The 16023-nt window shown below is 43.6% G+C and overlaps 1 protein-coding gene across 3 annotated transcripts in view; it reads left to right on the top strand.

The window, feature by feature from the left end:
* The first annotated feature begins 2180 nt into the window (after window positions 1–2180).
* UQCC1 (ubiquinol-cytochrome c reductase complex assembly factor 1) overlaps window positions 2181–16023 on the top strand; it is a 47553-nt gene continuing 33710 nt past the window's right edge. Inside the window, exons 1-6 of one of the 3 annotated variants that reach the window (XM_031506508.2) lie at window positions 2181–2274; window positions 6398–6502; window positions 7798–7902; window positions 12638–12745; window positions 15025–15097; window positions 15451–15507. In XM_031506508.2, the coding sequence (XP_031362368.1) occupies window positions 2251–2274; window positions 6398–6502; window positions 7798–7902; window positions 12638–12745; window positions 15025–15097; window positions 15451–15507 (472 nt within the window). In that variant the 5' untranslated portion in view covers window positions 2181–2250. Of the gene's footprint in view, window positions 2275–6397; window positions 6503–7797; window positions 7903–12637; window positions 12746–15024; window positions 15098–15405; window positions 15508–16023 lie in introns of all 3 variants that reach the window. The other 2 variants (XM_077787034.1, XM_021546287.3) reach the window with 2 other exon arrangements.

Genomic DNA, 16023 nt, shown 5'->3' with positions numbered 1-16023 from the left:
CCTAACCTGGCAAAACAAGCCAGCTCGCTTCACCCCGTTGGGTCACTGCTCAGGCTCACTCTGTGGCCTCATGAAAGCTGGTGCCAGCAGCAGCCAGGAGCAGGGAACATGCGACAGGGACAGGTGGGATGTCTCTTGGCAGGGAATATGCACCAGGGACAGGTGGGATGGCTCCTGACAGCAGCTGCTGGCTCTGGGGGACTCTGGGTGAGGGACTCTGCCATGTTTTCCTGGTACTATCCCAGTGCTGACACGTATGCAGGCTCACACTGATGCCTGAGGCGGCCAGGATGGCCTCACCAACTTCAGCCACGGGAGCTACCACTGTTTCCATGCTGCTCTCCCTGCTACCCCAGGGCAGAGCCACTGTCCCCCAGGACATGGCTGACAGTAGCGGGCAGACACATCTGCCACCTCTGGCCCTTCCAAACCAAACCCCAGCTGTTGCAAAAATGTAGAATATGTCAAGATTATCTTAAGTCAGGATGTTCTTTGGTACAAGGTCTTTGTATATTTTCAAGCCTAATGATCAAGAAAGGAGACCCCATCAGTGGAACAGGGAGCAGGAGCATCCCCTACCCATGGACATCTTATAACTAACAAGCTTTAAGATCACAGTAAATCAAGATATTGTTGTATGTTTATGTCTACATTGCTAACCTGGCAAAATACTCAAGGTACATGTATCCCATAAGTGAACTATGTTCATTGTAATACCTACATCATGCCTACAGGGCAAAAAGGCTCCTGGGTTATGTAACTGTATGGAAACTACTAACCGATCCTAACAGAGGGGCTGCACTTGGGAAGTTACTAACTCTGAATTTCCATGTCTAAAAAATGTGGTGCAAATTCTGCTAGGGCATGCTGGATTTGTTGAATATCACCAAGCTCCCAGGCTTGCACAACTCTGAAATAAATAATCTTGCTGACCTTTATTTCCATTGGGCAGATGATCATATGCAGCACCAAGAACAGGTTTAGGTGCTTCCTTTCTCAAGGAAAGGTGGTGTCATTTACATGCAGATCCCAGTTTGGTATCAGGAACTCAGCTCCAAGGTTGAACACATCCAGGGATTGCTACAACACAACAGGTTCCAAGAAAGAAAGATCTTTCTGGCCTTTACCTCCTGTTGGGCAGCTCATCATCTGCGCCTGGAAGACTGGGGCTGCTTGCTCTCCTTCCCATGGAAAAGCACAGCCATTTCCATGCAGGGGTCCGTCACCAAAATTTATGGTACTACCTGTTATACTGAATACATCCAAAGATTGCTCACACACAAAAGGTTACAAGGCAGAAGTCTTGCTGGCTTTTACCACCACTAGGCAGATGATCACCTGCAGCACCAGCAGGAGGAATAGGTGTTTCCCTTTCCAAGGAAAGGTGCTTTGATTCACTTTCTGGGCTGGACCTCTGCAATTTGGTTGCAAAATTTGCTCCAAAACTGAATTGCTCCAGGGATTGCTCCTACACAAGACGTGAGAGGTCAGAAAATGTTGCTAGGCTTTACTGTTGAGAAATAAATCTGGTCCAGGTAATTCGGCCTGCAAACTGCAGACTGAAATGCAGATTGAGCTCTGGGTGGGAGCCATGAGCTGCCAGCCTCTAGTTAACACAGGGCACAAAGAGAGGTCCAGGTGATGACACTGAGAAACACAGCAGGAGCCAGGGAAGTGGATGGACACGGAGGAGGACAGGAGCCAAAGACTCACGAGGAAGCGCTGAGGCTTTGCTGTGCTCGGACTGTGAAAGTGTAACAGCCATGGGGTTCAGTCCCTCCTGGAGACACTGGCTGTTCCTGTGTTCCTGCGCCGCAAATAAATTGTTTTGTGGAACGAGACATAGACTCTGCTGTGGGAAACCTGGTCTGATTGTGTGAGAGTGGGGAATGCAGGGCCACCCTTCGGCTCATTTGAGCCCACCACTGTTGAGGGGCTTCGGTTCCAGCAGTGAAAGTGTCCGAGCTTTGGCAGTGCGACTTGCCAGGGCGTTACAGAATGGTCATTTACCTCCCAAGGGTAGTTTATAACCTACGCTTTAAATACGAGGGGAAGGTGCTCTCCTTGGCATGGAAACACAGTCACATGATAACTCTCTCGAGCGTGCCACTGCCGGCTTGTTTCAGGCCGGGGAAGGCTCCCGGCGCTGCGGGGCAGCCCGCGCTGCCCGCCCGCCTCACGCCGCCATCCCGCCCGGCGCTGCTCGCGGAAGGGGCCGGGCCGCGCCGGCGGAAGCGGCGCCGGGGACTGATGGCGGCGCTGGCGCGGGCCCCGGTGAGTGAAGGGAGGAGGGAGGGGAGGGAGGAGGGGAGAGAGCTCTGCTGCTCAGGGGGCGAGCGGCCTGTGGAGCCGGAGTTGTCCCCGCGCCGCCCCTGTGGCGGCCTCCCTCCGCAGCCCCAGGGGTGTCCGCGGGGGCTGCTCGCGCTTCCCGCTCTGTGGCCTCGCACCCGATGTCTGGCGAAGCAGCGCGGCGAGCTTTTCCTGCGGAGTTTTGTGTTTGCAGAAGAGTTACTGAGGGGTGGGAGCTTGTTTAGGGATGGGAACGGAGCTGGGGAAGGACCTGGAGCACCAGGAGTGGCTGAGGGAGCTGGGCGGGCTCAGCCTGGAGGAAAGGAGGATCAAGGGGCACCTTCTTGCTCTGCACAACTCCATGCCCAGGGGTGCGGATAGGAAGGGTTCGGGCTCTGCTCCCAGGGAACAAAGATGAGAAGAAACAACTTCAAACTGTGCCAGGGGAGGTTCAGCTTGGACATCAGGAGGAGCTTCTTCACTGAAAGGGTGGTCAGGCATTGGAAGGGGCTGCCCAGGCAGGTGGTGGAGTCACCATCCCTGGAGGTGTTTAAGGGACTCTGTGCCATGCTCTAGTTGACATGGTGGTGTTGCGGTCATAGGTTGAACTAGGTGATCTCAGGGACTTGGTGATCTCAGAGTTCTTTTCCAACTTAATTGATCCTGTGATTCTGTTGTGTAAGGGTTTGGGCTCCTGGTGGGAACTGGAGACACATGCCTGCCAGTAGAACTCCTCTGCTGGACTCAGTGTGTGCCCTAATGGGTGAGCATTGCCTTTATGGGACCTTCCCCTCTCACTCTGGAGGTGTTTGATAGCAAGGATAATGTAAAAATTCCAATTCCTATGTTACTGCTCAGGCATTGGCACCACCACAGGGCAGTGGTGGAGATACCATCCCTGGAAGTGTTCAAACACCATGTGGATATGGCACTTGGTGACATGGTTTAGTAATGGTTGGACTTGATCACCTTAGAGGGCTTTTCCAGCCCTAGTGGTTCTGTGATTCAGATTGGAAATGTTTGGCTTCCTGTGAAAGTGTGGGTTTCCAACACCTCCACTTCTTTCTTCTTTCCCATTCATGTGTGTTTTTTTTTCTATTAACCTTTGAAGGATCTGTGGCAGAGTTCCTCTTTTTAGCATATTTTCCAGGAAACAGAATTTTGTACCTGGGCATGATCTTCTATCACCACACAGCGTAGCCAGTGCTGCTAAGTGGGGACAGATGTCCCAGGAACAGGAAAGGCCTTTAGTATGGGGGCAATATCCACTTCCGAAATTAGTCCCCCAGGTACCCCGAGCCGATGGCTCAGGGTGTGGTTTCCCCAGTCGTGCTGAGCCCTGCCCTTTCCAGTATCAAGATGAGAGCAGCTGAAATGCAGCGACCTTGAGTTCCTGCTTTCTCCTCCCACCCCTGACCTTTCTCTGTGCTTTGTCCTTGCTCGGTTGCCTGCCTTTTTCTTGGCCCCCGTGGTCCAAGTGCTGGAGCAGCAGAACAGTGACAACAGGTTGTGCAGTTTGAAAGCATTAAAGAATCGATGATCAGCAGGCAGGGAGAGGGGGAGCCAGGCAGGAGGGGAGCAGGGAGAGCAGTAGGGAAGCAGTGAGGCACCAGAAGGGCTCAGCTGTCTGTGGAGCTGCACCCCCAGGGCAGGGTTTGCAATGAAAACTGCTTCTGAAGGGGAAGAATTTGCCTCCTGGGCTTACCTGTCCCTGTTAACTGGCAGCTCCTCTGCCAACTCCTGCTGGCATTCATGTGGCAAAGTAAGCTGATTTGATTTTTCAGCCTGACCAGAAAGGTTTCTCTTTAGAGAGGAGATGATGTAGTTACCTGCCATTTTTTGTAATCTGAAGTATGCTCGGCTTCAGCTCAAGAACTGCTCATCCCTGGCATTTCTCAGCACTCGTTTCTGAATTTAGTGATTTCCTAAGTTTATGAAAATGAGTCTTTGAACTTTCTGTATTTATTCCTTCTACTGGAAATAAGGAAAATTTGGGTTTTGTCTGACTTTAAGCTCCTTGTATATGATACAGCCCTGACATTTCAGTTCTGCTCCTTAATGATGGCATTATGATAAATCTGGCTTTTGCCCAAGATACCTTGACAAGTAGCTTGTCTGCTACACCTAAGACTTTCTGAAAGGTTGCCAAGAGGATTTAGAAGACTGGTGATATTCTTTCATGTCTATCTTGACAAGGCAGCTGTCTGCAGACTATTCCTAAGTAATCCTGTTCAGTTTAGGCTTGGTACATTTTCTTTCAGCCCAGGGGAGAACCAAAAGAGGCACTTGTAATTTGAAAGGAAGGCTGTGTTCTGCAGAGTGATGCTGGCTTAGAGAAAATTCCTTAGCTTCTCATATTCCCTGCTATCTCCTGGTGTCTGTTTTCTTTATTACTGGATTGTTTGTCACATCTCAGCTTTTAAGTGTGCTTATGCTTATTTTTTTGTTTTCATATGTCTCTATCCAATTTTGTTGCATTTGTGCTTTTCAGCAGTTCCAAACCTCAGTATGTTCAAGCTCTAAGCCATAACCTGGGCATGTTAATGAGAAAAAGCCTCAAAAATGTCCTGTCAGGTCCTTGGAATCTTGTAATTGTTCACAAAAAAAAGATAACATCTTGCTAACTGAAATGTTTGTCAAACTTTTTGGGTCAGAACACTAGATTATTTCAAGAAGTACTTTGTGGGACTTGGCTGAAGTGTTTTTTTGGATAAAAATGTATCATTTTCATAATTTCACTTGCTGACAGTGATGTTATGTGCAAAGATCAGAAGACTGAGTAGTCTTGCTGCAGTAGAAGTGGGAAGGTGTGGTAGCAGTGAACACTAACCACATTTGTCATGGGACAGCATCTCTCCCTTTACAGTGTTTAAAATCCCAGACCAGTTCCCTTAATGGATTTGAAGTGCAGCTCTGGAGTTGAGGGACAGCCTGCAAGGCTGATGGCCACACCTGAGGGGCAGCGGTGACTGTGCAGGTCACAGGAGGGGGACAGGAACTCGGGTTGGTTTGTGTTGGCTCCTCTTGTCTCTGGGCAGATCTGCTGCTCTCGTGCTTGTCCTTTCTCTGGGCACCCCAGGGACAGTCTGACTGCCCACCCCACCAGATGTTAATACAAATTGATAAGATTTCCTTGAAGTCTTCGTTTCTGAAAACTAATTCTCTGCTCATACATTGGATGCTTCAATCTCTTAATCATCTTTGTGGCCAACCAAAAATGAAGCTATTTTTATTAGAAAATGTCATCTCCATACGTTATTTCCAGTGTTAATGTAGTGCATGTATGAAGGAGGCAAATACTGTACTAACTTGAATATTGCAGAAGGTGAAAGATGCAAGAAAGGTGCAGGCAAAGAAAAAGCTCCACCTCTTCTTGTATTGCTGACATTTTCATGACAAAATAATTATCTTCACTGAAATTTATGGGGACAATATGTGCTTTTGGAATATGAAAATTCTTAGCTGTAGCTGAGTAAAATAAGAGAAAGATGCATAAAACCTGAGTTGGATGAGGGCTTTTTAGAGCTTACTCAGTCAATTCAAGAATGATTCTTAAGCATTTTAATTTATTATATAGACAGAGAAGTTGTGGTGTGGTTTTATGATATAGACAGCCCACCATTTCCTTCCGTTCATCTGTTTCTGCCATCAGACTTGTGTTGCATACTTGAACTGGAAGGCAAAATATTTTCTTAATCAAAATTTATACTCTTGTCAAGCACAAGTTGGGAGTTGAATCTGTAGATTGTTAGAATCATAGAATATCCTGAGCTGGAAGGGACCCACAAGGATCATTGAGTCCAATGTCCAGCCCTGCACAGAGACCCCTACAATCCCAGCCTGTACCTGAGAGCATTGTCCAAATGTTCCTGGAGCTCTGGCAGCCTTGGGGCCTTGCTCATTCCCTGGGGAGTTTGGGCAGAGCCCAGCATCATTTGGGGGAAGAACCTTTCCCTGATACCCAACCTAAACCCTTCCCCCTGCCCCCACCCCGACACAGCTCCATGTTGTTTTTGTCATGTGAATGAATAAGCCTGTGAGAGTAGAGGGACAGTTACGCTATTTCTGCATATCTGTGTCCTTTTCTTCACTGCTCATCTCATTGCAGAGCTGCCAGGCTGCAGTGACCCAGTGGATAGCAGGGTGCCGTGGGTTGCTACAGACCGCCGCAGTCCCAGGCTGCTGTAGGCAGATGCTCTGCAGTGTTTTGCAGGTAAGACATCACAGCATGCTAAAGTGTCTGAAAAATGTAATGATCTTAAATTACCAAGAAAAAGTAGCGGTTTTTCAATAAAGAGGCTTCCAAAAGTGATATCTTCACTGTCTATTGTTGGAAAGACCAAGGCAACTCTAGAGCTCTCTGCTGCTGCAAGAGTGAGCTCCCACTCTTGTTACATGTCCAGGTGTGTCTTCTAATAGATCCAAATGATCTGTAATTAGAAGATTAAATGCAGAAGTCCAAATGGAGGTGTTACTTTTCCAAATGAGCTATTACAAACCAGTCATGTTTGCATGCTGTTTGCAGTATTTTATTGTAGAGAACATTTTATTTTATAAAAATGGACTTCCTAGTACTGATGGATGTTTACCTTGCACAGCACATTTAGTGCTGTTCCAATGGAAGCTTTGCAGTTTGGCTCACTGTTGTGGGACAGCCAGCATAGTGCCAGAGTGTGTCTGTTCAGAGTAAATCCACTAGAGCATCAAGTAACAGCAGTTAATGATAAAGGGGTGAAAAATGTGTAGGAAAAGGGAATAGATGCTAACCCTACTGTTAAAGCACCAGTTTGCACCAGTACCACCTGATGTCGGGACTGGAGGTGGAAATGAGCAGTTGTGACATTATTAATGAAGTTGGGCTTACTCTACATTTAGTATACATCTGGGGATAACTGCTCTGAACAGCATATTTACTCTGTCTGAATTAATTGATAAATAAGGTACTGCTAAATTGGTGTGCTGGGAGGCTGTGAGAGGGTTCTGTTCAGTGTGCAGCTTCTTTCCTGGGGAGCCCATTTGTTCCTAGTACTAGATCTGTGATTGAAGACATGAGCTCTGAAGTTATAGGGGCTGTAGTGGTAGCTTTTACACAGCAATTTGTGTTTTCTCAAGTCTTGGCCACAAAGACAAATGTATAGGCTGTAAATTTATAGATAAAAATTTGTCTGCTAAGTCAGAAAAAACAATTATTCTTTATTAAGAGACAAACCCCATAATTAGAAGTAATGTGAGAGTCAAAGCAGAGAGGCTGTGGCTTTTGAGTATAGTGTTCTACCAGTCCATTCCATCAGTACATTTATGGAACACTGGAAAATGTGGTGTGCAGCATTAAGCATAGACAGCCATTTTGTTTGTAACAGTTGTTAAAATAAATTTGTGCTATTTATGATGCAGAGTTTTTCAAGATTAGCCAGAATTAATTGACTTGGAAGCAAACTATGGGTGGTTGATGTAAAGTTAAGTCAGTTGTCTCTTAATTACTTTTCTTTTTTTTATCATTTCTATTAGAGACACAAGGCTGGCCCCTTCCAACTCTCTAAATTCTGTGGTGGATTGATTCAAGCCAATGGAGCCATCACACAGCAAAACAGATCCTTTTACAATACAAATAAGGTGAGAAGGGTTGGGAAGTTTTATTGTTGGACGACACATGTGCTAGGGATTCTACAGAGACAGGAGGCAAAACACTTCTCAGAACGCATAGGAGAGGATTCAGCCTTCCTATAAGATGTTTTAGTGTAATGTGAACAGTGAGTCTGGTAATTGGAGAAGGAATTCTGTTCCTTTCCAGAAAAATGGGCTGGCATAAGAAAGTGCAGTTACAGTTGGATTATCAGGGTGAAGGTTCATTGACAAAACTGAGGGCTCCCTTGCAGACAAGAAAGAAATTAAGTCAAAGTGTTGGGGGCAGATGTTCCTTCCACACGTTAGAAATTACAAGATGTTTCCTTATTCTTTAGTTTGGAAATAATGTATGGTGACATTTTCACTATCTTCTAAACACTGAAAATTGTCATGCAGTCTACTAATAACAGCTGATTATTGTGTAGTAATTTACTGTTCATCTGTACTATTTTGTTGATCTGTGGTCTATGTGTCTTGTACGTGTATTGTCTTTTGTCTCGGAGTAGAAGTTTTCTGAGGCATTAATCAACTTCATAAGATCAGTTCACAACTTAAACTATGGGTGTTAGCATCTCTCAACTAATAAATATCCTGGTATCTTGTTAATTCAGTGTGAAGAAAATGGCAAAATAGAACACATACATGAGAGGACAGAAGGAAAAAGAGTTAGGAAGTCATAGGTAAAACTTCCATGAAAACAATAATCCCAGTTTGCTATCTAGCTAAGAGTGCATTTTCCGGGTGTGGAGTTAGAGGTACATAATAAGAAGCATTTTAAATAGGTTCTTTTGACATAGATAGAAAAAAATGAAGTAAAACCAGAAGTGTGCAAGGGAAGAAACCCTGCCTGCTCTTTGCATTTAGTTCTTAACTAGGGATTTTCCTTCTTCTAGTCAATTTTTCAGTATTTTTCAGCTGTTAAGATAAACCAAACGTTTTGCAGACAGGGATTGAAGCATATACAAAGGGATTGCACAATTTATCATGGCCAGAGCTAAAGTTGTTATCCAGACTCCCAAAGAGTCTGCATGCCCCTAATCCCCACTCCTGCCTGCACTGCTCTGAGCCCTGCACAGGCAGCACTTACAGAGTGGATATGGGAGAGCAGTGGGTGACAAGACTGTACCTCAAACAAACCAGGAGTGCCATGAAGATCTTCAAGGCAGGACTCAAGATTTGCTTTTGGTATGTTGGAAAGGGCAAGGGGAGGGGCACAAGGGCTGAAAGATGGATGGGGAAACTTCCCAGTTAAAATAGCCATGGTGTAAGAAGCTAGGCAGGATTTATGACCAGAGAGGAAGCAGTTTACAACACTAGGTTTGAGGTGGGTTTTTGGACTGCAGCTACATTATTTTGAATAGAGAAGTACTTACTCATCTTTGAAATCTGAACTTGACTATGCAGTCCTGGTGGGAAAGTGGTTTGGAATTAATGGTGAACTCCAGATGTTTCAGTTTATGTTTGGTGTCAAAGTTGAAATGATTGTTTGCTTTAAGCACTGCCTTTCAGGTATTGAGCAGGAAATAAGCCTGAGGTAGACTTGTCTCCCTTGTACAGTGTCTTCATGAGCTTGTTTTGAGCGAGTTATAAAATACATTTTAAAAGTTTTCTTTCTCTCTCTCTCTCTCTCTCTGTCTCTCTCTGTGTTGTGGTTTTAGCCCAGCTGGTAACTAAGCACCTTACAGTTTCCACCTCCTCAGCCCAGTGTTCCCTAGATCTGATTTTACAGATGCTTATAGGATTGTTTAATTGCATTTGGCTGCAGTGCTGGTATTGGCAGGATGAGCTGCAGGCTTCTGTCCATAGGTTGAACCAAGCACTCTCTGCCTAAATCTCTTCACCATCTCTTGAGCTAGTCCAGGCTGCCTTGCAGAAGAATGAAACAAGAAACATGGCGTTTTCCAGAAAAACCTGCTTGTTGGCTAGCCATTGTTTTAGTGATGAGCTAACAACAGATGAATTGAAATAATTTTGGTTTTTAACTTTCTCTGCATAATGAAAAGCTTGTACAGAGGGAGACTTCATATGCATTTATAGATAAGAGGCATGTAGAGAAGTTCTGCCTGGGTTCATTAGGGGTTCAGTGTGATTTGAATTCCTGTGGAGGAGATGAATGTTGATTTAGTGAATGTGGCAGTAATTATTGGACACAAGTTCTACCTTGAGCAGTTCCTGGAGGGGCATTATGGAGTTATGATGGAAGGTTAGGAGCCATTTGTAGTGTAGCAGGGAGTATTGCATTGCATAATCCTGAAGAGGATTATGGTTTAAATACCCACGACGTGTCAGGGGAATCACTGGATCCATCATGTGTGGCAGAGGGTGGGATGTGCCTCTGCAGACATTGGTAAGGGGGGACATGGTGAACAGGCTTAATGACCAGCGTTCAGAGGAGGACCTGAGTATCACAGGAGGTCCTGGGCAGTGTTACACTGTCTGGGAGGTTGGCAGATATTTAAATGGTGCTGGCTGTGTTTCTCCCATTTACCTGAATGTCAGGATTCAAGGCATTGGCAGCCATCCATGGTCAGTGTACAAGTGCAGAGTGTTTTATCTCAAATGCTCAGGCTTGTGTGTGGATATACACAGGGATGGAGTCTGTGTCAGAGCTATAATTTTGTCACCTTTATAATTAGTTTTTAATTAATTACAGAAACTTGTGCAGAGTATTGATCTGTATCTTAATCTGTATCTTAATATGTATTAATTTACCATTCATGCCATTTCAAAAACTAATATATTAGTGCTAGGAAGTCTATAGAGAATGATCAGAAAGGGGAAAAGCTTTCAATATGGGAATAGCCCATTTTAGGACCCTTCTAAAGTAAGGAATATATATATGATACTGGCCTATAAAAGTAATAAAGGTTACTGAAAAGTGGGCTAGGAAATAGTTGTTTGCAGGTTCTTATGGGAAAATTGGGAGCATCCAAGGATCATAGAATACTTTGGGTTGGAAGGCACATTTAAAGGTCATCTAGTCCAAATTACAAGGTTGGATTTTAAAAAGGCACAAGGGACTTTTTTTTAACATGATTAAATTGTGAAACCCAACATACCACAACTTTGTGTTACTGAGGTTAAATAGTTTCAAATGCCAGGATACTGCAGGTGTAGCCAGTTGGACCTGACAAAAAAAATTAATAGATACATTTTCTTGTGCAGGAATGTCTGTCAAAAGCTGGACAGGTACATCCCAGAAGGCTGGGGTGGTGTGTGCTGTATTTCTCTGCTTTTATGTCATCCCCAAGAGTCTTCTCCTAATCCTTGCTGGAGCTGGCATCTTGGTCTCATTACTTTCATATGTTATAATGGCTCTCAGCTGTATTTCCTCAAGTCATATCTAGGAGCTTCATCTGCAATAGATAGGTTAAAAGTAATTTGTTGATAGCAAAAAATCTATATTGCATGCTTAATTAATGGAAATTATTTGCTGGAGTACCAGTGGTGATTACAGCTGGCTGATAGCTGCTGCTGGGGTGCTTAGAGGCAGAATGCCATAAAGTTTTCTTACCAGTTGTGCTGCTTTGGGCTGGGGGAGAGTAATTTTCTTCCTAGTAGCTGGTATGGGCTGTGGGTTGGATTTGTGCTGGACACAGCCCTGACATCCCAGGTGTGTTTGAGTTACTGAGCAGGGCTGACACAAGGCCGAGGCCTTTCCTGCTTGTCTCCCCACCAGTGGAGTAGCTGGGAGTGCCCAAGGAATTGCAGAGACACAATGGGGAAGCTGATCCCAGCTGACCCCAGGGGCAGTCCAGACCATCCAGCATCATTCTCGCATATAAAGCTTGAAGGAAGGAAGGAGGAGGAAGTGGGAAGAAGGAGGAAGTGGGGGACATTGGTGTGATGTTGCTCTGATGGAGCCCAGCTGTCCTGGGGGTGGCTTAGCATCTGCCTGCTCTGGGGAAGTGAGAAATGAATTCCTCCTTTGGCTTTGCTTGTGTCTCTGGCTTTTGTTTTACTGCCCTTATCTCAACCCCTCAATTTTCTCACTTTTACCCTCCAAATTCTCTCCCCTATCCCCACCTGTCCACTGGGCTAAAGCCACAGCATCAGCCCAGGGGTGTTTAACATGTGTAGTGAGTCTGGAAGAGAACATTTATCTTCATGTTTGCAGACACTGCAAATTATTGCCGACTAAGTACTTTGCTGATCTGGATTTTCTGCAAGTACTCTGTAGATTAATTGTAAGGGGGATAAGAGTCTGGGGGAGCTCTTTGGTAAGAATGGTGGGTTCATGTATCTTCATTGGTTTTAAAATAGAGCTCATTGGTTTGTGTACTATATAATTACTGTAGAATGCCTGTGAGACGAAGAAAGGGAATATGAAAGTTTAGCTTTGTTTACTCTGTTTCTGTGATTTTTTTGCTCATTTTATCTGCAAAAGACTTATACCCAAGTAAAGACACCTAGAATGAATATGGGAGTCTAGGATAGGAGCCATATTTTGGAAAGCAGATTTCTGTAAGTATTTGAATGTGAGCTTCCAATGGGATGTTGTTATCACAATGGTTATGCAATGTTTGTATTCATAAACAGAGGAATGGCACATATGAAAACCAGTGGAATATCTTCAGGGGAGAGCTAAACAGTGTTTTGTTTTGTTGAACAAAGAAAGCAGGCAAAAAACCCTAAAATTCTCTGTTTAATTTGTAACTTTGCTAACTAAAATGTGTCAGATTTAAGTGCTGAGACTAAAATAAGTCCTATTTCAATTTTACAGCATCTTTCTGCAAAAGATTCCTTGCTGCCATCTGAAGAAAAAGTGGGTGCTTTTACAAGGATAATAGAAGCAATGGGGTTCACAGGACCACTCAAGTATAACAGATGGGTAAAGCAGTAATTTAATAATTCTTTTGTTTGTTTGATAGTTCTAAAAAGCAGACCAAAAACACTCCACATTTTTTCTTATGATAGGAGCAGTACTTAATGATAAATTTTAATGTAAATTCCTGTTTTCTGATGTAAGGAATTAATAATCCAGATCTTGAACCTCCATTATGCATTGCCATCATTGACATATGCAACAATACTGTATTTGGTAGAGTCTAAATCCTTGAATTTCTTCAGATAACTGATTTTTACTTCATTTGTGCACCAAAGAACAGAGTAAGAACCTTACCAGGAGGGTCTGCTGAGCAGTCAGTGATGAGATATGGTGTGGTTGCTGTTCAAATCACTGTTCAGTGGTAGCTGACAAGGGCAGAGTCACAAATAGGTCATTCTCTTTCTCCTTTTACTTTTAAATAGCCCTTTAATAAAATGGTTGTTAACATTGACTAAGTGAGTGCAGTTTTGTGAGAGATGCTTTTGGTTCCTGATGTGAAAGAAAAAAGATGAAATTTATAATTTCTCTGAACTAAGGAAGAGTACAAAAGAATAAGAGGAGAAGGCAGCTCAAAAGAAGGACTGAGCTCAATTGTATTGAACTTAAAACCAGTTATTTGAATTAAAAAATAAAAATAATGGAAATTTTAAGGTGCTTTGAGTAGCTGCAAGGTAGAGTGCAGCTCTTCAGAGACTGATCTGAAACACTTGCTGATTGCATGCTTCTCCTCAGAAAGTGTAAAGCAAAGATAAATGACTTGTAACAGACTCAGTTATTTTGGTTGAAATCAGTTGCTTTAATCAGGTGATGCTAAACCTCTTGAGAGTGTAGTTTCTCTCCCATGTGCTTGTGTACATATTGTTGTAATAAAGGTTCTTGTTAGCTCTAAGTGTTGATTTCAGAGTTCTCCTTAATTGCTTCTCTTTACTGCCTGCTTTTGGCTAGGGATCCTGGGTTGGGAGAGAGTTATTTTGTGGTTAGGGCCCAAGAGACCTGAGTTCATTTTTGGCCTTGCCCGTGCTCTCTAGGAGATCTTTGGGAAGTTTCTTAATACTTCTCTTTCTTTTTTTTCTGTTTTATTCTCCCTTCCCCCATGCTTCTTCTACACCCTAAATTTCCATGATTAAATTTCATCAGTTTCTCCTTTGTTACCTGCATTATTTAAGGGCTGGATTGTGGGGACTGTTTTTTACAATATGTTTTTAATGTCTAACAATGCCTGCTCTGGGGCAGTGACTCTCACCAGGGAGATCTCTGCTCACAGGCCAGGCAGTGTTTCCTTTAAAAGGGAGACCTTCAGAACTGCTGTAAGCAATGTAAAACATCTACTTCAAGAAGTTTAGATGTATGTTTGATTTTTGACAGAAGCCTAAGATTACTGAATAAGAAAAATAATAGGCTCCTGTGTTTTCTCAGCAATCAGTTGCAACTTCTTTAATTTCCATTTGGTTGGAGGAGACACAAATAATTACTTTGGTGATTTGAACTTCCATTTAGCAGGCAGGGTGCTTATCCTTGCAGCATGGTGAGCACTGAGATGATCACTGGTATATGTCACTAGAAAAAACAAAAATTCAAACCAGAGTAATCCAAATCCAATGCCATTTCTCTTTAAGATTTTTGCTACTAGTTATTGTGCTCTTTGAAGCTTCAGCACATGTGTCTGTGTTGTAGATTATGCACTGGAGGTGTTTTGGGTGCAGTGGCATGCTGGGAACAAAATGAGAATTGCCAAAGCTTGCAGGAATAGCTCAGGTTGTTCATCATCTGGGATTCCTTTCTCACTTTTATAATCAGTCAAGTGTCACTTTTCTAGAAAAAAAAAAGAAGCTATTTTTAGGACATGTCTGGTATGTGACTTCTTGAATATTTAAAACTTAAATTACACAAAACACTCTTAGTGGTATACATCACTTAAATTTATTGGAGGAAACAAGGAGTTGTGAATTGGGATCTTCAGAGACTCTGTAAGGAAAACAATTTAATTTATATTTTCTGTAATTATATCAAGTATTTTAAAACACTAGATTTGGAAGGATATTCAGGAAGACATTTAATATTTTTTTTTCCTTCAAGGCAGAATTAATTATACTCATGCCATTACTGGCAGATCTAATAGTTTAATGTGCTCCTGAAAATCTCAAGTGATGGTGATTTTCAAAAAAAGTGTTTTCAGAAAATGGCAGTGTGGGACAAAGGAACAGTGTTCAGGGACAAAGCCAGCAGTGTTCACCAGCTCTGGATGAGGAATGCTTCAAGTATTGTCTCTTCTTTTTGTTCAGAAGCTCAAGGTGGCAGCGCTGCGCATGTACACGTGCTGTGTGGAGAAAACTGACTACGAGGAGTTCTTTAACAGTAAGTGCTGGACTGATGGTGTGTGAGCTGCTGCCCTGGTAAGAGAGCACACAGTGGAATTGTGTCACTGGATATATTTGTGCCAATAAATGCAACAACAAAAAGACTTGTCAGACCTTACCAGGGCGTAGTCAGCTGGAAGCTGAAGCATTCCCTTAAGCTCTGGAGTGACAGGGGTGCAAGGGCAGACTCTGGAGTCTGGTATTGTTACATTTTCCTTGCTGCAGTGGAGAACAGGAGCAGGAATGGGATGGGAAGAACTTGGAATATCCTGGGCTTCAAGGGATATTGCCATTTTTTATTTCCAGGGATGGGATATACTAAGAATCCAAATACCCCTTCCCTTTTTATAGCGGTCAGATGGTCTCTGTGTCCTACCCTGTGCCACCCTCAGTATAACTGGGATGCAGGTAAGAGAATCACCCCCATCCACTAATGCACAACTTTTTTATGATACCAGATTGGTTAGGTCACATGGATCACCTGTCTTTGTCATGGCTGGGGCAGGTTTGGGTACAACTTAAGAGACGTTCTGCATTTTTTACTGACCCTGACAGCATCAAATCAGGACACCTCTCTTGACTGGGTAGAGAGTATGACTAGAGCAGACATTCAAGTCCCTTCTATAAGTATATAGGTATATTAGTGGCTTGGATTGGGATGGTTTTTTTTATGTTGTACACAGTGGTTTTTAACTATCAGCTAAAAAATCTGTTGCAGCTTTGAATAGTTTCAAATCTGGCTGGTGAAGGGGGAAGATGTACTTCGAGACTTATGTAAGCTGCAGTAGTTTTTTTTTTCTTACGTGACTTATTTTCCATGTCAGTGTGATTTAGCTGGTAGTAAACCCATTAGCTGGATCTGGCCTGTCACCTGGATTCCTGAGCTACCAGATGCTTTCTTACAGCACAGGTTGGGGCTGCTGC

This window comes from Lonchura striata, chromosome 17, assembly GCF_046129695.1.
Source record: "Lonchura striata isolate bLonStr1 chromosome 17, bLonStr1.mat, whole genome shotgun sequence".
NCBI lineage: Eukaryota > Metazoa > Chordata > Aves > Passeriformes > Estrildidae > Lonchura > Lonchura striata.
The sequence above is the reverse complement of the archived record's forward strand: the minus strand, read 5'-3'. Positions and strand labels throughout refer to the sequence as shown.